General features: G+C 40.6%; 1 protein-coding gene across 1 annotated transcript in view; it reads left to right on the forward strand.

Annotated features, from left to right (window-relative positions):
- Positions 1 to 22,832, forward strand: part of gpc5c (glypican 5c) — a 260,885-nt gene that overhangs the window by 19,626 nt on the left and 218,427 nt on the right. Inside the window, exon 2 of the mRNA XM_051701629.1 lies at positions 11,163 to 11,324. Coding sequence (XP_051557589.1) covers positions 11,163 to 11,324 — 162 coding nt within the window. The remainder of the gene's footprint in view (positions 1 to 11,162; positions 11,325 to 22,832) is intronic.

A 22,832-nucleotide genomic window follows, 5' to 3' on the forward strand; every position in this document is an offset into this window, starting at 1 on the left:
GCCAATGGTCTGTTCATATTTACTCTTCTTTTGGCCTAACTTTAACACCTGCCTTTTAGTCTCTCTGCCCTCAGCATAAGGTCCTTTTAGTGCATCTAAAACCCTGCAAATGTGTGCCAAAGAAAGTGTTTTCTGAGACACAGTTTTTGTGTGGCGCATAGGGCTGGGTATTAGCAACAGTGTCACGATATGATACACATCACAATACAAAGGCCATATATGAAATGCATCGCTAAATGTGTTAATTTTAAACTGAATTTCTCCTGAGCATAATTTAGTATAACAGTTATAGTTTCTGCCAAATAATTTTGCGCCATTTAAAACACAATCCGAATCTGAATCAGAATGAGCTTTATTGCCAAGTATGCTTACACATACAAGGAATTTGTCTTGGTGACAGGAGCTTCCAGTACACAACAATACAAAACAGCAACAAGACTTTCAAAAAATTATTAAAATTGAATAAAAAAATAGATAAAAATTGAAAGAAAAAAGTATATATAGAATACACAATAGACTATATATATATATATATAATATATATATATATATATATATATATATATATATATATATATACATACATATACATACACACATACATATATATACATACACATACACATATATACACATATACATCAGAGCTCTGAAGCGTCGGCCAGAAGGCAACAGTTCAAAAAGGTAGTGGGCAGGGTGAGTGGGGTACAGAGTGATTTTTCCTGCCTTTTTCCTCACTCTGGAAGTGTATAGTTGTTGAATGGAGGGCTTCAAGAAGTCCTCTGTAATCTTCTGATATCCAATTTCATAGCTGAACCAAACCAGACAGTTATAGAAGTGCAGAGGACAGACTCAATGACTGCTGAGTAGAACTGTATCAGCAGCACGTGTGGCAGGTTGAACTTCCTCAACTGGCGAAGGAAGTACAACCTCTGCTGGGTCTTTTTCGCAGTCAATGTGGGTCTCCCACTTCAGGTCCTGTGAGATGGTATTGCCCAGGAATCTGAATGACTCCACTGCTGCCACAGTGCTGTTTAGAATGGTGAGGGGGGACAGTGTTGGGGGGTTCCTCCTAAAGTCCACAATCATCTCCACCGTTTTTAGCGTGTTCAGCTCAAGGTTGTTTTGACTGCACCAGACAGCCAGCTGTTTAACCTCCCTTCTGTATGCAGACTCATCGTCATCTCTGATGAGGCCGATGACAGTGGTGTCGTCTGCAAATGTCAGGAGCTTGACAGAGGGGTCCTTGGTGATGCAGTCATTGGTGTAGAGGGAGAAGAGTAGTGGGGAGAGCACACATCCCTGGGGGGCACCAGTGCTGACTGTACAGGTGCTGGAAGTGAATTTACCCTGTCTCACAAGCTGCTGCCTGTCTGTCAGAAAGCTGGTAATCCACTGACAGATAGACATGGGAACAGAGAGTTGGTGTAATTTAGTCCGGATAATAGCTGGGATGATGGTGTTGAAAGCCAAACTGACGTCCACAGAAAGGATCCTTGCATATGTCCCTGATCTGTCCAGATGTTGCAGGATATGATGCAATCCCATGTTGACTGCATCATCCACAGACCTGTTTGCTCGATAAGCAAATTGAAGGGGATCTAGAAAGGGTCCAGTGATGTCCTTCAGGTGGGCCAACACCAGTCTCTCAAATTACTTCATGACCACAGAATGTCAGGGCGACATGTCTGTAGTCATTAAGTCCTGTGATTTTTGGTTTCTTTGGGATGGGGGTGATAGTGGAACATTTGAAGCAGCATGGGACTTCACACTGCTCCAGTGATCTATTGAAGATCTGTGTGAAGATGGGGGCCAGCTGGTTAACACAGGATCTAAGACATGCAGGTGAAATGCCATCTGGGACCTGTGCTTTCCTTATCCTTTTTTTTCGAAAGACATGACACACATCATCTTCACGGATCTTAAGTGCAGGTTGAGTAGCAGGAGGGGGGAGGAGGGGGGTTGCAGGTGGTGTTGGTGTTTGTGTGAAGTGAAGGTCAGAGCGGGTGTGGGGTGTGAGATTGGGCCTTTCAAATCTACAGTAAAACACATTCAGGTCGTCAGCCAGTAATTGGTCCACCACAGGGTCAGGGGCAGGAGTCCTGTAATTCGTAAATTGTTTCATGCCACTCCACACTGTTGCAGGGTTGTTAGCTGAAAACTTGTTTTTCAGATTCTCAGAGTATCTTCTTTTAGCCACTCGGATTTCCTTATTCAGTGTGTTCCTGGCCTGATTGTACAAGACTTTATCCCCAACTCTGTAACCATCCTCTTTGGCCTGATGAAGCTGCTTGAGTTCTGCTGTAAACCATGGTTTGTCATTGTTAAATGTTAAATAAGTCCTAGTAGGAATGCACATATCCTCACAGAAACTGATATATGATGTTACAGTATCTGTGAGCTCATCCAGATTGGTGTCTGCAGCTTCAAAAACACTCCAATCAGTGCAGTCATAGCAGGCTTGTAGTTCCAGCTCTGCTTCATTGGTCCATCTCTTTACAGTCCTTACTACAGGCATAGCAGATTTTAATTTCTGTCTGTAGGTTGGAAAAAGATAGTTCCAAAGCTGCTCTAGGGACAGAGCGATATGCATCCTTTATTGTTGTGTAGCAATGATCCAGTATATTTCTGTCTCTGGTTGGGCATGTAATGTGCTGTTTGTATTTGGGCAGTTCACATGTGAGGTTTGCTTTGTTAAAATCCCCAAGAATAATAATAACTGAGTCAGGGTATTGTTGTTCCATGTCTGTGATTTGATCAGCTAGCTGTTGCAGCGCGGCATTCAAACACGCGTTTGGTGCGATGTAAACACACCAGAATAAACAAGGAAAACTCCCGTGGCGAGTAGAAAGGCTTACAGTTAATAAAAAGTGCTTCCAAATTAGGACAGCACATCTTCTTTAATGTTGTTACATCTGTACACCAACTTTCATTGATGTAAAAGCATTTTCCACTGCCTTTCGTTTTCCCCGTTAACTCCACGATGTGATCCGCTCTGAACAGCTGAAAGCCTGGCAGATGTAACGCGCTGTCTCGAATGGCTTCACTCAGCCAGGTTTCTGTGAAGCACAAGGCACCAGAGGTTGAAAAGTCCTTGTTTGTGCAGGTGAGGAGATGTAGTTCGTCCGTTTTGTTAGGAAGAGAGAGGAGATTCGCTAGATGAATGCTCGGCAGCCCTGTTCGAAAGCCGCGCCGACTGAGCTTGACCAGAGCACCTGCTCGTATCCCTCGCCTGTGTCTCTTGAATAACACTGCCGCGCCTCCAACTAAAATGTCCAGCAAAACGTCTGAATATTCAAAATCCGGGAAAAGATTGACTGGTATATGCTGTTGAATGTTCAGCAGTTCGTCTCTGGTAAAACTGACTGGAAAAAGATTACTAAACACAGGACAAACAAACAAAAACAACAAAACAATAGGAGCGCTCCACACCGAGGCAGCCATCCGTGGCGCCATCATGATCAACAAGGTCCATAAAGATAAGAAAAGCACAATAAATAATTCTGTTACCAAAAAGCAAATTACTTTTATTGGCCCTTTCCTCTTTTTGCTTTTAAAGTGTTTTGTGCCACCCTTACTATTGTTTAAAATATTCTGGCTCAAAATCAAACCATGTTTTTAAATTTTGCAACAGTTAAGTCAAAGCCTTTAGGATTAAAAATTAATTAATTAATTAAAATTAAAATTAAAAAGCTTGAGTCTTAACACAGGTCAAACACAACTCACTTCTACACACTGTTCTTTTATTCAGATTAAGAGTTTTATGATAATCATAACAAGAAACTGTAATTAGTAAATTTAATAGAACTCATATAGCCCTATTTTAGGCCACATTTATAAATACACAAGAAGAGTCACATTATAGGCAGTGCAAAATATTTTGTGCTAAGAAAAGACATTTGCGTTTTCTTAATAGAGTTAGTCTAACTCACCTTTGCATGTGATATCCGCATGTGACTGCAGATCTTCTGTATTTTCCGCACCTTGGTTGAGAGCAGGGTACGAAACTAACTTTATTCAACTATTTTTACCTGCCACTTTGATTTTATTCATCCATTTTAATCCGATTCATATATACAATATATAGTCCATTCACAATCCATGAACAGTAAAAGGCAAACTGCTGGATTTAAAGTGATTTCAATAGGACTGTGTATTGATACAGATTTCCTGATATGATTCGATTCCGATTAACAAGCTTTCGATACGATTCTGATCTCGATTCGATATTGATTCATATGGGTAAATTTTTGTTACAATGTCCATTTTGCTTGCATATAAAATAATTAACATTAATATGTAGAACACGTGCTTAAGCGATACTGTCTCTTTAAGATTAGCGGCATCAGCGAGAAGGATATAGCTGCAGGCAGAGCTCCAAAAAGGGGCGTGAGCTCCAAACCGCCAGCAAAGACATAGGGAGCACCCAACCTAACCCTTTCCCTAACCTAAACATTGAGTGGAAGTGACACTCCCTTTTGGAGTGACCCCATCCCCTTCTAGAGTAACTCTGCCTTCTTTTGGAGATTCTGCCCCTTATTTGGAAGTCTCCAGCCTACATACCTACTTGGCATCAGCCAGTAAGCGTATATAATAAGGGAAGACGTGTGTAATTTCTTTAACTTATCCATGTGTGATTATAATTAAATGTTTCGGACCCACTTTATATTAGGTGGCCTTAACAACTCTCTTCTTAATCATTTGATACAATGTACTTATTATGTACATACATGTTGTTGCATTGCAATTACATTTAAAGTACTTGCATTTAATTACATTTGTAGTTACATTGTTAAGTTTACCCCTAACCCAACCCTTACCCCAAAACCTATCTCCAACCCCTAATCCTAACCCTAGCTCTACCCTTACTTCTAAACCTACCCGTACCTCAACGTCAGTAGCAGCAGATGTGGGCATTTTGCAGAACAACATGTAGTTACACAGTAAATACATAGTCTTCTATGTATTTAATGTTAGTACATAGTAGTTAAGGCTACCTAATATAAAGTGTGACCAATGTTTCTTTTTTTGTTACTCTTAATCAACAACTGACTATGAAAGTCAGAAAGGGTATTAAAGGAGACATTATTCAATGACATATGGATACGTGGATCTCGTCTTTGGACATACAGAACGAATTAAACCTGCAGTGAAAGGACCTCTGTGCTAATAACTTCTTCACTGTACTACTCAATCACTAGTGAGAGAAATCTGAACATTTACAAGCCAGTGGCTAATCATAGACATTTTTAGTTGTATAGCATGTGATTTGGTTGTACATGTGAGTGATTTACTTGCGTTATAGAGGGTTGCCACATATAGTGACAGATCGATCTTGGGATTTAAGAATTGATATCGAGATCATTCAAATGAAGATTGTGATGCATCGGAAAATCTATATTTTTACCCAGCCCTAGATTTCAACTCAGAGCACCTCCTGAGATATTGTCTGAGATCATTTGCAGCGCTCACATAAAGAACAAAACTGTTCGCAGACCACTGAGGGAAATAACGATGTATTGTGGTATCGATATTTGAACAGCAGCCTAGTGGTGTAGTAAATACATATCTGGGCTGGTAACTGAAAGGTTGTTGGTTTAAGCTCTGTAAGGGACAAGCCATGAGCTATCACCATTGTTCCCTTCAGCAAGGCGCCTAACCCAGCTAACAACAGTTAGACTGCCATCTACTTTCAATGACTTTCCTTTTCTATAAAGTTGCGTCTGCACTTTTTGGGCGAAAACATCTGGAAATTGCTTAAATCTCAACCTAAATAAACCATAACATTTTCATTTCCCGCTGACGATCTATTTCAAGAGAGATGTTTTCAGTTATGCACGAGTAAGCCATTCCTTGTTCTGCTTGACCTGAGGTGGGAATTTTGACTATGACACAGGGGTCACCGGTGGTCAATGTGATATCGCTAGTAAGAACAGAATAAAGACTTAATCTGGTCAATCAAACTAATGCTATTTGTCACCTGGGGTGATTTTGAACCCCATAATGGAGGGGGACTAAGGTAGTGTCTGCTCAGGCAGAACCACAGACACATACTGTGGTCCTAATTCACATGCTAGGGGCTGAACTCATTCCGTAGTCTCTTAATTAAGGCTTGGAGAAAGACAGATGTTTTGGACTCCTATTATCCCTTCCAAAAATGTACCAAAGGTAACCATAACTAGTGTTCGCCAAAAAAAAAAAAAAAAAAACATGGCTACGTTTTTACAGTTATTACAGTTATTGTTACTGCAGTTATTAGTATTTGCCACCATATAAGAAATTTAAACAAGTTGTTAGAAATATATTGTTTGAAGAAGCTCCCAAATCTGTTTGTACTAACTCTGTCTGGTTGCAACTATGGTATTTTGGAAACTATGAATTCTAACCATGATATGTTTATGTGGGAGGATTGAACTACTAATTAGAGCTTACTTTTATATTTAAAGGGGTCATGCCATGAGGAATCAAATTTTCCTTGATATTTTGACATATAAGAGGTCTTTCTACTATAAAAACATACTGTAAGTTTCAGAACTAAAAACTTAATCCCCAATGCAATAAAAGCATCAGTACAGCTCAAAAACATTAACACCTACTTAAAATCATCGCAGCCTGAGAGAAACTAAGAGTGGACAAACAAGGCCTACTGTATAGCCTAACTATTCCTGAACACCAAAGGGGACCCATCTGGACTATTTTAAATTATTTTTGTGTTTAAACAGACAGACGTCTTTTACTGCTTGATATGGACATGTTCTTTCGTCCATCTGTGCAATTTTTAATTGTTGGTTTATGAAAACTGGATGGGCGTCTTTGACCGTTTAGATGCATTTCCGGCATTGTGCGTTTCAGTGCATGATGATATTGGAAATTGGATGTGGATGTGTCTTCAGTGTATTTGATGTGCTGCAATGGACGCTTCCATGATAGACGGCATCATTGATTACAATTGGTCCTTTTGCTTTTGACACACCGGACTCTCACATCCAGTGTAGACAGGGTGTGAGTGTTAACAGTAGTACTTGAGATGAACAGTTTAAAATATTCAGATTAGGGTGGCCAGACGTCCCGTTTTTCCCGCAACAGTCCTGTATTTAAACACTTTTTCTAGTGTCCCGACTTAAAATTTCTCTATCGCCTATATGCGGCTTTCTCAGTCACATGAGTATTCTAATCAAAGGTAGCCAAGAATATGGCTTGTAAAACCAATAAAATCACACTGTGTTAATTGAAGTACATAATTGGATTAAACTATCCAATCAAAATCCCCTATCAATAGACGTCCAGTTAGTGAACTGATTGAAGAGTCAGTTTGAAAGTGTACACAGATGAAATTGCGGCTGGAAAATGTCAAGGAAGCGTACATTTACATTTAAAGAGGATCTTCAAAAAGAGTTTACATTTCTAAAAAAGGAGTCACAGACATAGCCTATTAAAGTGAGGTGTGAGATTTGTGGAGCTCGCTTTTCCATCGCCCATGGAGGCCACACTGACATTGTGCAGCATGTTCATAAAACAAAAAAGCTCCATACGTACTCGCGTTTGTGCAGCTGGACTATCAGAAATTACTGCAGCATCGTAACACACGTTTCCTCTCTCTTGGTCCAGCTCTTGAAAGAATACTACACGTTTTCAATGGTTTGCGTGCATAATTTCTTTCTCAAGAAAAATGCCCAAAGTTTCTAAGAGACATTTTCAGTGATCCTTGCACTAAACTTTGGATTGGCATCGAACTCATGCACAGCCACTTTTAACCATGCACTGGAGATAGTAGAGCAAGACCACATTTCAGCCACAGAAGTGGCTTTACACATTCATGACCTGAGAAAAGTCTTGTTGGCCAGGCTGGAGGAATCATTCATACTCTCTGACATTAAAAAGCAGTTGGATGCCCTGGTTGCAGCTGGTAACATGCGAGTGGATGATTTCTTTTGTGCAGTGAGAAACTTTATTCAGCATCGGTAGATTACCTCCAAAATTGGAGCCACTCATTGGAGAACACAGAAAAACTTGAATGGGCCCTACTGAGAGACATCCCAGAGTGGATTAACATTCAGAGCAGCCTCGAACACTACTCCAGATTCCCCCCTCTCAGTTTGATTTCATGTTCTTTGATTAGTGGGCTTACACGAAAAACATTGTCACTCGTCGCATCACTAAGTGGAACATGAACAAGATGACCATGTCTGAGAGATGGACAGACGTTTTTCGTGAGCTGGAGAGTAAACAAATGTAATTTCCATCACCTTCATTTCCACCACAGAATTACATTAAACACAACGCAGAATTTGAGATATACTGGAAATGACACTGTGATGGGAATTTAATGACTTCCAGAAAAAAGACAAATCTCTTGTCATGCTTATACATACAATATTGGACATTTTATAGTGGACAAATAAACTAGTGACACGACAGTGTGAATAATGTTTTAACAAGACTTAACTCTAGATGTTCACAGTAGTAAAAGCGAGAAGTCGAATAAACACCCTAATATTGTTTATTTAATTGACTGAAAGGTCAGTGTGTTCTGTGTTTCTGTCATCACTAAAGCAGTCAGACACATAATGTTATTGTCAGCATTTGTCTTGTGACTGCTTCACGTGTACCTGTATGTGTATCTTTAAAACTTGATCAGTGTTATTTATGCCATCCTGGAGAGCAGGTGCTTGTGGTTTTCACTTGTATTTGATGACCTGAATCAGTTCCTGGTGTAGAAAAGGTCTGCCTGCCTGCATAACCAGTGAAATCCAATCCCAGATAGTTCTTCATAAATGTCCCATGAGTCGCAGTAGTGACCTAGTGTCTCTAAAGTGCAATGAGGACGTCTGTACAGCATGGAAATGGATTGAAGCTTCCTCACAGGCCGAACATCAGTGATCATGGGCAGATGGCCCAGTCTGTATATCTCGCTCTCTCTTTCTGTTTCTCTGTGTGTGCAGTATCTCTCTTTCACCCTCTGTCTTTCTTACCTCTCTTAAGTTTATAATTATTCACAATTTAAACAGAATGTTTGCATTATTTAATGAGTGTACTTGCTTAAATAAACAAAATGTAATTTGCCATTTTCTTATTTTGCCCAAGTCATCAGGTCAGATCCTCCAAAATCCCAATTTAACTCCTATTGATGATGCGGAACACTCTTAAACAAATATATGCACATCATTTAGGTTTAGGTTAGTTTGGATTGGTGTTTATTTTTGGTTGGACTGGATAGTTTTTATATTTGTTAGAAGATATTTGACATACAGTACAACATGTTCCTGAAATCGGTGTGACAAAAGTTCATTTTGTACCCTTACTCTGAGAGCAAATTAGCTTTGAATACGTTCTACCATGCAGTGGTGCTTTTCTTGAACTAGGAATAGTTCACCCAAAAATAAAAATTCTCTCATCATTTACTCGCCCTCATGCCATCCCAGATGTGTATGACTTTCTTCTGCTGAACACAAACCAAGATTTTTAGAAGAATATCTCAGCTCTGTAGGTCCATAAAATACAATCAGGCCTTTTGAAACTCCAAAAAGCAGATAAAGTCAGCATAAACATAATCCATCAGACTCCAGTGGTTTAATCTGTGTCTTCTGAAGCGATCCAGTTGGTTTTGGGTGAGAACAGACCAAAATATAACTCCTTTTTCACTGTACATCTTTACATTGCAGTCTCTTGGCACGATTATGATTTCAAGCTCGATTACACTTGAAATCATCATTGAAATCATGATTGCCAAGGAGAATGCTGTCAAGATGTACAGTGAAAAGGAGTTATATTTTGGTCTGTTCCCACCCAAAATCAACTGGATTTAATCACCTTGAACAAAACTGAAAGTAATAAAAAAGTATTTGGTCTAAAAATAAATGCGATAATTTCAATGATTCTCATTAGCTACATAAATTTGCCACATTTAGAAAAAGTATTAAATATTAAATCAAATTGCCTCAAAATCAAACTTTAGACATTGCATGCAATGATCTCATGGATCAGGAATATTTTGCAGAGCATTGTGACAAACAGGTGTTAAGGAAATTACCATGGTAGTTTGTGTTGCTTTTTAGTGTTTTGGGAGAAAATAAGATAAAAAGTGTTTTTTACCTTGGGGGGCCTTTAGCCTCATTGTACCCTATTCCACTTGCAAGTTAAAATACAACTTTACAAACTATTTTGAATGTAGTAATATCCGCCAAACATAGTTTGCATGCCTACATAAGGCCTAGGATGGTGGGAATTTGAGGTACAATGCAGCTTTAACTGACTTAAATCTTTGCGTGCATTCCTGGTGCATTCTGGAAATTAAATTGCAGACATGATGAGCGAATGAAAGAGAAAGCTTTTGGAGTGTCAGGTTTCATTGAATCATCCTCTCACCGGCCAGATATTGCCAGTTCATGAGAGACAATTACACGCTCAATACTACAACCACTATAAATGGTAGCTACTGTAGCATAATCACATTGAGGGTGTGTTTGACTCATTGGTGTTGTTGGTGCAGGGTCTGTGTGTATGCGTGTGTTTAGGTCAGTGTTACAGTATCCCAAGATAGTCTGTAGAATTCAAATATATACACTACCGGTCAAAAGTTTTGAAACACTTATTCTTTATTATAATAATTTTTTCATATTTTAGAATAATAGTAAAGTCATCAAAACTATGGAATAACATAAATGGAACTATGGAAATTATGTTGTGACTAAACAAAATCCAAAATAAATCAAAACTATGTTATATTTTAGCATCTTCAAAGTAGTCACCCTTTGCCTAGAATTTGCAGACATGTACTCTTGACATTTTCTCAACCAACTCCTTGAGGTATCACCCTGGGATGATTTTTAAACAGTATTGAAGGAGTTCCCATCTATGTTGGGCATTTATTGGCTGCTTTTCTTTATTATATGGTCCAAGTCGTCAATTAAAAAAAAAAGTTTTATTTTTATTACATTTTAGTTTTATAATTAAATAAATTAATATGGTGGCACAATTATATTTTTGTCTACAAAACTAATTTCAAACATTTAAGTATACGCCTTCAGATCAAAAGATTTTTAAGATCATGAGAAACATTTCAGTCAAGTGTTTCAAAATTTTTGACCGGTAGTGTATATCCATAATGATGTGATACAAAGTGTCTAAAGAATGCTATATCTTTCTCTCTGTCTCTCTTTCAGATGTGGACCTCTCGGTATGTAAATACACTGGGCCATCATGCTGTACGCGAAAAATGGAGGAGAGCTACAGAGCAGCAGTCCTGAGAGACACTACCCAGAACATCAGATCATACAGCTTTGAGCTGAAATTTCTAATTTCTGAACATGCCACAGCCTTCCAGGGTAAACAGATGGATGGATAGAGGAATGATTGATGGATGGTTGTTTGAATAGTAGGCATATGCAAATCTATATATTTGTATTATTAATTGTTAGACTGATTTAGTGCCATCAGACACATTGTTCTTATGGGATGTTCACATAGGACACTTTCTGGATGGAGCATAGAGGAATAGAGGACAACCCAGGGGTACTGAGCAATTTAAAAGTTTTTAACTAAAGCTTTAAAACACAAAACTCATGGTAGAAGGTGCTGTTAAAAACAGTGCAAAATGCAACACAACAGCCATAGACATATGTCAGCATATGCATATAGATTAACAGTTTAAAAGTATCTGTAACTTCATTGCACAGGAACTATGATAAAACGTAGACCTACTCCCCTTTCCAAAAAGTTGTGTCTCTGAATTTATCCTCTTTAAAGCACCACTACTAAAAATATTAAAACTAAAACAAAAAATTAAAAAATAATCTAAAGATAGAACTACAGATGGATAAAGTATTCACTTTCACTAAATTACTTGTCGTCCACAAGCCATCTGATTGATTAGTGAGGTCGACTAACGAAATAATAACGTTACAGAAATAGTTAACCCAAAAATGATAATTCTCTCATCATTTACTCACCCTTATGACTTTTCTTTCTTCTGCAGAACACACACAAAGATATATTGATGAAAATATTATGTAAATATTTCCATACAATGCAAGTCAATGCTTACAAGCACCAAAAAGGACATAAAGGCAGCATAAAGGTAATCTATATGACTTAAGTGGTTTAATCTCTGTCTTCTGAAGCAATATGATGCACATGTGCCATACAGGTGTGTGCATGTGTCAAACGCAAGTGTAATCGAGCTTCAAATCAGGATTGTGCTTATGAGACTGCAGATGTCAATATTTTAAAAAAGAGTTGCATTTTGGTCTGTTGTCATCAAAAACTGATCATATCACTTCAGAAGACATGGATTAAACCACTGGAGTTTTATGGATTACCATTATGGCAGTCTTTATGTCCTTTTTTGAGCTTGGAAGTGTTGGGGACTATTGAATTGCATTGTATGGATATATTCACATCATATCTCTATCAAAATATCTTTGTTTGTATTCTGCAGAAAAAAGTAAGTCAGCTGAGTTTTGAGACGGCATAATATAACTAATTTGTAATCAATTTGAGACATCTTAGGGCTTCCTTGGAAGTTTTCTGAGGCCCCTTATTTGGCCTCAGAAAAGAACCACGGTTAAGAACCACGGGGCTAGTATATCTCAGAATGTTTTGTTGTCGAACCTCCTGATCCATCCCTGATGTATAGAAGGATATAAATAGAGAGAAATGGAAAGATAATTGGGATGGATTGATGAATGGATAAATGAATGAACGGACTGCAGAAGGATTACTTGATAGGTGGATGACAAATTAATATGTGGATTTATGTTTGGGTGGATTGATTCCTTTTTGTTTGACCCAGTTAATTCACCTCACATATATTTTAAAAGGGAATGAGATACTGATCGCAGAGGGTTTTATAATCCTTTTAAACCAACTGTTTAGATTAATTATCAAACAGATACTCACAGATTGGCTGCCTCTGTATACCTGTCTCAGAGCCTATGGTTTGGCTCATATAATTGGTGGAGACAGCATGGTGTGTTTGTTCCGTGTGGTTTGGATGTGTGTGATTGGTGGAGAGGGCATGTGGCATTTTGTTTTCTGTGGTTTGGCAGACTGTGAATGGAGGAGATGCTATAAAGTTTCATCTTTGGCATTAGCCATATGTGAACAAGAAGCCACATCTCATCATTCTGATTAAAGCCTCTGATGTGTCTTTTCGGAAAGTATGAAATAGCTGCAAACATTCAGAAGCGTTTAAGCTTAATTAGGCTACATTATGTTGGATTATGTTAGCTTCTGTAATATGAAGTCTAGGCGAAGTTAAACGAGTTTAGGTTAGCTTTTACTGCTTTAATTCATCGGAAGGGGAATTCAAAATACTTGCCCATACTCACAAGTGTGTCTAACCCAGTGGCCAAACCATAATCGGCAGTAGGGCTTTAAAGAATTTCAGTCATATGCAGCCCTGTGTGTGCTTTGGCAGAGAGCACCGGTTGTTATTAAGGTCTACTGTCAGTTCATTCATGTGTATCAAGCTTTGGTGTGAATGAATGGGCTCTCTCATACACTAAATCAGGCCCACAGGGATCATCGTTTTAACATGATCCGCAACAGCAGTAACCCCAATAGAACTGGACAAACTCTCACACATACACTTACATCTTTATTTTCTATTTCTGTCTCCAAAGGAGGGTGCAAACTGCAAACATAGCCTTCATTTATGCTGTTCAATCAACTCTTTGCCTTTCCCTCTGTCTCTGTTCCCCCCAAAATGATTTTTCTTTAGGCAGCACATTTTGTAAGACAGTACAGATTGTTCATTTAAAGACCCCGTGAAATTGTTTGATGAGCTCAGTTTTCTTTTCTTTTTGACATGTTTCCTATTGGAACTATGTCCCTACATACAGTATCAAATAAATAGGTATTAAGGGGAAGGGCATTCTTATTCTAGAGAGAATATTATTGGAGTGTAGTATGGGTCATCAATATTTTGGTCCAGTTTCATGAAGGGTTTAAAATGTGTATATCTGCTAAAGGTTGACTTTGTCAACTTTAAGGAGTACACTAGCATAAAGATGGCTAAGGTAATAGAAGTGTGTTTCTTCAACTTCATGCACTTTTAGCACTGTGGATTTCTAGTAAGTAAAGTCTCCTTAAAAAAAATTTCACACTCACTAATTTTTCAAATTTTTCCAACAGCCTTTGCCTTAGCTCTCTGTTCTTTGCTGAGAGAAGTGGAACCTGACGTGGTCTTCTACTGTTGTTGCCCATTCGCCTCAAGGTTTAACATGTTTTGCAATCTGAGATGCTATTCTGCTCACTACAATTGCACAGAGTGGTTTTCTGAGTTACCGTAGACTTTCTGTCAGCTCGAACCAGTCTGGCCATTCTCAGTTGACCTCTCTCATCAACAAGGCGTTTCCGCCTGTAGAACTGCCGCTCACTGGATTTTTTTTGTTTATTGGCACCATTCTGAGTAAACTCTAGAGATTGTTGTGCGTGAAAATCCCAGGAGATCAGCAATTACAGAAATACTCAAACCAGCCTGTCTGGCACCAACAATCATGCCAAGGTCGAAATCACTTAGATCACATTTTGATGGTTGATGTGAATATTAACTGAAGGCCCTGACCTGTATCTGCATGATTGTATGCATTGCACTGCTGCCACATGTTTGCTGATTAGATAATTGCATAAATAAGTAGGTGTACAGGTGTTCCTATGAAGTGGTTGGTGAGTTTATTTATCAAATGTATTTATTAATATACCCCGCCCCCCCCGCCCCCCAACTGAGACCTTGTGAATGTCAATGTACTGTATAATTCACACCCTGACTAGGACAAAGATAAAGTAATAAAATCTGAACATAAAAGTCATTTGAATATTACCAAATATAAATAATGTGCCTGGTAAAAAGTTTTCATGTCGTTTTTAATCTGACCTTCATTTAACAATAATAAAAAAGTTGAAATCTGTTCGTTTTAATTAAAGTCAACCCCTTGGGACATAAAATAGCCCGAAGATGATAAAAACAGCCAAAAATGTACTAAAAGCCACAAAACTCCAGTTATGGTTTCATGGGGTCTTAAATTACACCGTGTTTCTAAAGTTTGTGTCTCCGATGTTGAGATATGCAGGGAATAGTTTGCCGTCAACAGGTAAATCAAGAATGTATACAGAGATGGTCGCCTTTTATGGCTGGTACTCTGTGTCTGTGGAAGTGGCACACATATCTTAACATATACTTTTCCAGATTAACACTTTTTATTGATTTACATTTGAAACAGAAAAGCAAAACATATATATTCATAGAACTAGAACTATAACCCCCATTATTCCCTTTTCCCCTCCCAATCCTCAACCCCACCCTGACCCTCAACAAATATCCCTAAGAAAAAAAGAAAAAATATATAAATATAATAATCACACACTGTGACACAGTTCAGTGGAAAGGAGGAGGCAAGAACCAGCTTGATAATATAAATTATAGTTTAATGATAAACTTAACCAAACAGACAAACACACACACAGGTGTCGGACAGCTGTCTGTAACTCTCTCTCTGTCACACTGCTGTCTCCGGTCAGCCTTATCCCTCTCGGGCTTAATCAGCCTAATTAGGGGCCGGGTGTGCGGAATCACGACCCGGCCCCGCCCTCCACCCTGCCACATTCCTCCCTCGTTCTTTCAGGCCAGGGAGCCCCTGGCATGACGTATACCCCCCCACCCTTTCCCTGGGGGGAGGCGTGCCCTTCCGGTCCTCCCCGCCTTCCTTTATCTGGGAGGGTGACAAGGGCAGGGAAACAACAATAACAAAAACACGGTACATACACACCGTAACGACCGATTATACCAACTAAATATAATAATAATAATAATAATAATAATAATAATATTTAAAAAGAGAGGGAAAGGCCAATGCGGAGCGGGAGAGAGAGAGGAGAGAGAAAAAAATAATTTATTCGCCGGTTCTCCGATATGTCGTAGCCTGGTCCTCGGCCACTCCTCCACCCTGTAGTGGAAGACAGACGCACCTCCCCGGGCGGATCGGAGGCAGTCCTCTGGCCCTTGGCGGACGGAACGCCCCGCTGCGTTCCGGTGGATGGAAGGGGTCTCCTCCGCCCCTGGCAGCGGTCCTCCCGCTCCAAGCGGTCGGCCAGGAGCACCTCCCAGCTCGCGGTCACCGGTCACAGACTCCGCCGCATTTCAGCAGCTGGTAGGGGTCTCTTCCACCCTCGGCAGTGGCCCTGACCACTCCAGGCGGTCGGTTAGGAGCCCATCCTCCCCTCGCGGTCGGCGGCCGTTCCTCTGCTCTCAGGTTCCTCCGTCCCCTGGCGGATGGCCACGGCTGCTCCGTTGGGGTGGATGGTAATGGCGAGGACTCTACTACGGCGCATCCCTCCTTCCCGGGTTTTCGGCACCAGCGTAACACCGTTCAATGGAAAGGAGGAGGCAAGAACCGGCTTGATAATATAAATGATAGTTTAATGAAAAACTTAACCAAAAAAACAAACACACACACAGGTGTCGGAGAGCTGTCCGTAACTCTCTCTCTGTTGCACTGCTGTTTCCGGTCAGCCTTATCCCTCTTGGGATTAATCAGCCTAATTAGTGGCCAGGTGTGCAGAATCATGACCCGGCCCCGCCCTCTGCCCTGCCACACACACATTTAAAATCACATATCTCTCTCCACTGCCCCTCCCTGAAAGCCCTCCAAAAATGCCAAAAAGGCTGATATTCATGTGGACTCAAGATGGCGCCGAGTATGGCTGCTGCGTTGGGAGCTCTGACACAACATTGCAGTTCTTTGTTTATTTTGTATACAATTCTTATATTCTTTGTCTTGGATGTTGTCTGCCTTATTGTGTACGACAGACAAACACTTTTGGACATTGGCTCTGCAATTGCACACTGTAAACCGGACTTCAAATTCCTCAATGCCGACCCACTGTTTACAAACACGGCAGCGGAGCCCTTTGTCTGGCAGCCCGGCCGCAGAAATGCAGAAGAAAAAGGAAGGAGAGCCGGCGTTTTCATCAGAGTAAGACGTCGCGCAAATCGACCCCCGCTACCCAGTATTCTACTGGCAAATGTTCAGTCTCTGGACAACAAGCTCTGTGAGCTGAGAGCGCGGATCTCTTTCCAATGAGAGACGAGGGACTGCTGCATTATCTGCCTTACAGAAACTTGGATGTCTGCTGAGATTCCAGATTCAGACATCAAACCCGTGGGGTTCTCTGTGCACCAAGCGGACAGAGTGAAAGACCTCTCAGGTTAAATCAGAGGTGGTGGTGTATGTTTTATGATCAACAAATCCTGGTGTGATCAGAGGAACGTACATTCTATCAAGTCTTTCTGCTCTCCTGATCTGGAATTTCTCATGCTTCTGTGTCGACCATTCTGGCTACCGAGGGAATTCACAGTTGTCATTATCACTGCTGTATACATCCCGCCACAAGCCGCCACAGACCGGGCACTCAAGGAACTGTATGGGAGTATAAGTGAGCAGGAAACCGTGCACTCTGAGGCCGCGTTCATTGTGACTTTAACAAAGCCAATTTCAAATCAGTCGCACCAAAATACCACCAACACATCAGTTTCAACACACAAGGGGACTGGGTTTTGGACCATTGCTACTCTCCCTTCCGGGATGGCTACAAATCCCTCCCCTGCCCACCATTTGGCAAATTACTCTTCCATTCTGCCTCTGCCCGCTTATAGTCAGAAATTGAAACAGGAAGCACCCACGCTCAGAACGATCCAGTGCTGGTCAGACCAATCAGATTCTACGTTTTGATCACATGGACTGGGAGATGTTCCGGTCCGCCTCTGATGACGACATCGAGGTTTACGCTGATAGCGTAACGTGTTTCATCAGAAAGTGCGTAGAGGACGTTGTTCTGACCAAAACAATATGGATATACCCCAGCCAGAAGCCATGGATAAATAGCGATGTTCGCGCTGCTTTTAATTCCGGGAATGCAGAGGAGCATAAACAAGCCAGTTATGCACTCCTTAAAATTATCAGAGCAGCCAAACGCCAGTACAGAGACAAGATTGAAGGACAGTTTAACACCACCAACTCTACAAGCATGTGGCAGGGAATTAATATCATCACGTACTTTAAAGGGAATAAAAACTCTGCCGTGAACACTGCTGCCTCTCTCCCGGATGAGCGAAATATTTTATGCTCATTTCAAGGGAAATAACACCGCCCTCGCGGTGTTAATACTGGAATATACAGAGTCTGGGGCAAAATGAAATTTTAGTGCCCAATAGTCACACATAAAACTCTGAACCCTCAACCAAAATTCTTAGATATTAACACACCACCAAAAAACATGGGTTGTGTCCCCATCTTCTGATTGGCATCGCCAGCAGGTGGGTGTGTCTTTAAGACCAAGCCTATACAATCTAGAGGGGGTCCAGTAGAAAGATGTAATATCTTAAATTGCATAAGGCGCACCCTTGCATCTCTAGATGTAGACTTGACATTTTTTTGAATCCTAGCCCACACTCCCTCCTCTAATACCAAGTTTAAATCTTTCTCCCATAATCTCTTGAGAGAAGCCGAAGCTCCATCCTCCAGACTCTGAATTAGCAGGGAGTAATACACTGATGCATCATGACCTTTTCTAAAAGCAGTAATCACCACTCCCAGAGTATATGCCACTCTAGGGGGTGTATGCTACTCCCAAAAATAGTACAAAGCAGGTGGCACAGCTGTAAATACCTGAAGAATTGAGACCTGGGAATCCCAAAATGTTGAACCATATTTTCAAAGGATCTCAACACTCCAGACACATGCTCGAAGCAACATTTAAATAAATATCTGAATTAAACACTCTTTACACTTTTGTCCATATCACGTGCAAATGCGAGATAACGGGGTGTAACTTAACTTCACCGGTTAGTTTGATAGAAATGCTTTGCAATGGCAAAATGGGGGCAAGAAATTCCTGTTCAATTCAAAACCAGGGAGGGGTTCTCTCAGGTGGAAACGACCATTGAGCCAAATATCTGAGACCGAATGCATAATAATAAAACAAAATCTTTGGGTAGGCCTAGCCCACCTTTGTCAATCGGCCTATGTAACATATTGAAGTGTAATCTGGGATGTTTACCATTCCAATTGCTTGAAATAAGAGAGGGGGACATCTATAGGGAGAGATTGTAGCAGGTAGTTGAATTTTGGAATACAATTCATTTTAATAACATTAACCTTCCCAGTCATAGATAAATGTAATGAAGCCCACCTGCTCACATTGCTTGAAAACCTTTTTATTAAAGGGTCAAAATTAACTCTTAAATTTAAAGGGTCTAATTAACTTTTTGGATTTTCTCCCCTTTTCTCCCCAATTTGGCATGCCCAATTCCCAATGCACTCTAAGTCCTCGTGGTGGCATAATGACTTGCCTCAATCCGGGTGGTGGAGGACAAATCTCGGTTGCCTCCACGTCTGAGAGAGTCAATCCACGCATCTTGAATGAATGGTGCATTTTATATAGCGCTTTTTTGGACACTACACTCAAAGCGCTTTACACAGTGAACAGGGGACTCTCCTCAACCACCACCAGTGTGCAGCATCCACCTGGATGATGCGACAGCAGCCATAGTGTACCAGTACGCTCACCACACACTAGCTATTGGTGGTGAGGAGAGAGTAGAGTTATAGAGACAATTTATGGATGGGATTATTAGGAGGCCATGATTGAGAAGGGCCAATGGGGGGAATTTGGCCAGGACACCAGGGTTACACCCCTACTCTTTTTACGAGAAGTGCCCTGGGATTTTTAGTGACCACAGAGAGCCAGGACCTCAGTTTAATGTCTCATCTGAAGGACAGTGCCTTTTTACTGTATAGTATTCTCATCACTACACTGGGGCATTAGGACCCACACAGACTGCAGGGTGAGCACCCCGTGCTGGCCTCCCTAAGACCTCTTCCAGTAACAACCCTAGTTTTCCCCAGGAGGTCTCCCATCCAGGTACTGGCCAGGCTCAACCCTGCTTAGCTTCAGTGGGCAACCAGTCTTGAGCTACAGTGTGATATGGCTACGGACGATCTTATCACATGGCTTGTTGAGCACGTTACCACGGAGACCTAGCATGTGTGGAGGCTTCACACTGTTCTCCGTGGCATCAATGCACAACTCGCCATGCGCCCCACAGAGAGCGAGAACTACATTATAGCGACCACGAGGAGGTTAACCCAACATGACTCTACCCACCCTAGCAACCGGGCCAATTGGTTGCTTAGGAAGCCTTACTGGAGTCACTTACCATGCCCTGGATTCGAACTTGTGACTCCAGGTGTGGTAGTCAGCATCTTTACTCAAATTAACTCTTAACTAAATCACACAAATTTTCTGGGAATAAAATACCCAAATACTTAATGCCCTGTTTGGGCCACTGGAAGGCACCTGGCTGAAAAGCCGTTACCGGGCAGTACGTTGTCAGAGCCAAATCTTCGGATTTAGACCAATTCACTCTGTATCCTGAGAACTTAGAAAAGGAGGCAAGGCATAGATCTAGTAGGATCGGAGACAAATATAAAATATCATCTGCATAAAGCAAAAGCTTATGCACCACACCTCCCACCACCACCCTTGAAAAATCATCCTCCTTTCTTTATCGTGGCTGCTAATGGTTACAGGGCAAGACAGAACAATAAAGGGAAAAAGGGCAACCCTGCCAGGTGCCCCTATCCAGAGTAAAATAATATGAAATTAATCCATTCGTTTGAACCGCCGCTATCGGGTGTCTATAAAGTAATTTAATCCAAACAATAAAAGTATTCCCGAACCGTACATTTCCAAAATCCTAAAAAAATATCCCATTCTACCATATCAAATGCCTTTTCGGCATCAAGGTGAGATGGCAGTGACTGGAGTCTGATCATTCGCCACTGCCCATATGACATTAATGAAATGCCTAATGTTATCAGAAGAGTTACGGGCCCAAATAAACCCCACCTGATCTATATGTATAAGAGATGTCATAACTTAATCGGTTAGCCAAAATTCTTGACAATATTTTATCGTCTATCTGGATCAGGGAAATTGGACGGTAACTCTTACACTCACTTGGATCTTTGTCCTTTTTAAGAATCAGACTGATCCGGGCTTGTACCATGGTTTGCAGAAGCTTTCCATTCTTTAATGATTCCGTATAAACTTCTAGCAAAAGTGGAGTCAGTTCTGTAGCATAAGATCAAAAAAATTTAGTGGCAAAGCCGTCTTGCCTGTAGGCAAGGCCTTAATTACCTCGCTAAGCTCCTCCAAGTTTATCTCAGAATCAAGAGAATTTTTTTGCTCAGCCGTCAGTTTAGGAAATTCTAATGGTTCCACAAAGTTTCAGAAGAAGAACACGTGGAACAATAAAGATAAAGATAGAATTCTTTAAAAGCATTGTTAATATCAATGGCCGAGGTAAATATTTCACCACCAGCAAATTTTACTGAGGGAATGGTAGAAAAAGACTCTCTGTTTTATATAACTAGCCAGAAGTTTTCCTGCGTTGTCCCCCGCTCAAAGTATGACTGTCTCGCCCTGAATAGCCAAAACTCCACCTTCCGTGACAAAATTGTATTATATCTTTATTTCAATCGGGTCAATTCTCTGAGGCCATTAGATGACATTCGGTGCTTCAGCTCTTTTAATATCCCCTTCCAATTCCACGAGGTCACCAATTTTTGGTGAATGCGGCATGCTGTATGATCCGGTCCCTAAGAACTGCCTTAAGTGCCTCCCAAGCCATGCCCACAGAGGATACTGAGGACCAGTTGGGCTCCATACAGGCATTGATTTCAGCCTTTAACATTTGTTGGAATTCAGGATTTTGCACAAGGGATACATTAAAGTGGCAACTATATGATTTCCTTTTCTCCATATGTGGCAACATCTCTAAACACACCAGGGCTTGATCTGAGACAAAAATGTTTCCAATTGAGCAATCAGCAACTGATGAAATGATGGACTTAGATATATGTAAAAAAAATCTATTCTAGAGTAAATCTTATGGACTGATGAAAAAAATATATAGTCCCTCCCAGATGGGTTCAAAAGTCTCCAAATATTTGTATGACCAAGATTTTTACACATCCTGTGAAGCGTCAGTGTTGCTGTAGGGGGCTTGCACACTTTTGCTTCACTATGGTGAAGGACTGGGTCAATCAAAAGATTAAGTCTCCTCCCAATATTATATCGTAAGGGGTGCCAGCGACTTGCAACATCCCTTCAAGATCTATAAAAAAGCCCTGATCATCAAAGTTAGGTGCATAAATATTAGCCAAAATAAGACTTTGCCCCTGAATTTCAGCTAAAACAATAATGACTCTTCTTAATTGATCTTTAAACTGTTTGAGACATTTGAATTGTAGATGTTTACTTTTCAGTGTAATCACTCCCCTGCTCTTACCCGAGCCAGCACTTAAGAAAATGCCCACCCCATATCCTCCCAAATTTTTCAGCTTCCTTCAGGGAAAGATGCATTTCTTGAAGAAACACTATATCATATTTCTTATGCTTAAGAAGAGAAATAAACTTCCTTCTTTTTATGGGGTGCCACAACCCATTCACATTCCATGTGGAGAGAGACAATCCACTCATACTAACATTTGACATTTTGACATATAAGAAAAAATAAATTGTGTGTCAAAAACAAGATTATAAAGACCACATTCCAACATTAGTGCAACCATCAAAACCCGAACATCTCCCAGAACCAAACAAACAGAAAAAAGAAAAACGTGTGCGCGAACTGATGTCCGACCCTCTAAACTCAAACAGTCCATGCACACCAACGAGAACCCCCATGAAAACTTTGCCGTCAGATTACTTAAGTCTGGTGTTTCTATACAAATTTTGTGAGACAGAATTACACAGCAAAAGATAATCTA

This window comes from Myxocyprinus asiaticus, chromosome 6 (genome assembly GCF_019703515.2).
Source record: "Myxocyprinus asiaticus isolate MX2 ecotype Aquarium Trade chromosome 6, UBuf_Myxa_2, whole genome shotgun sequence".
NCBI lineage: Eukaryota > Metazoa > Chordata > Actinopteri > Cypriniformes > Catostomidae > Myxocyprinus > Myxocyprinus asiaticus.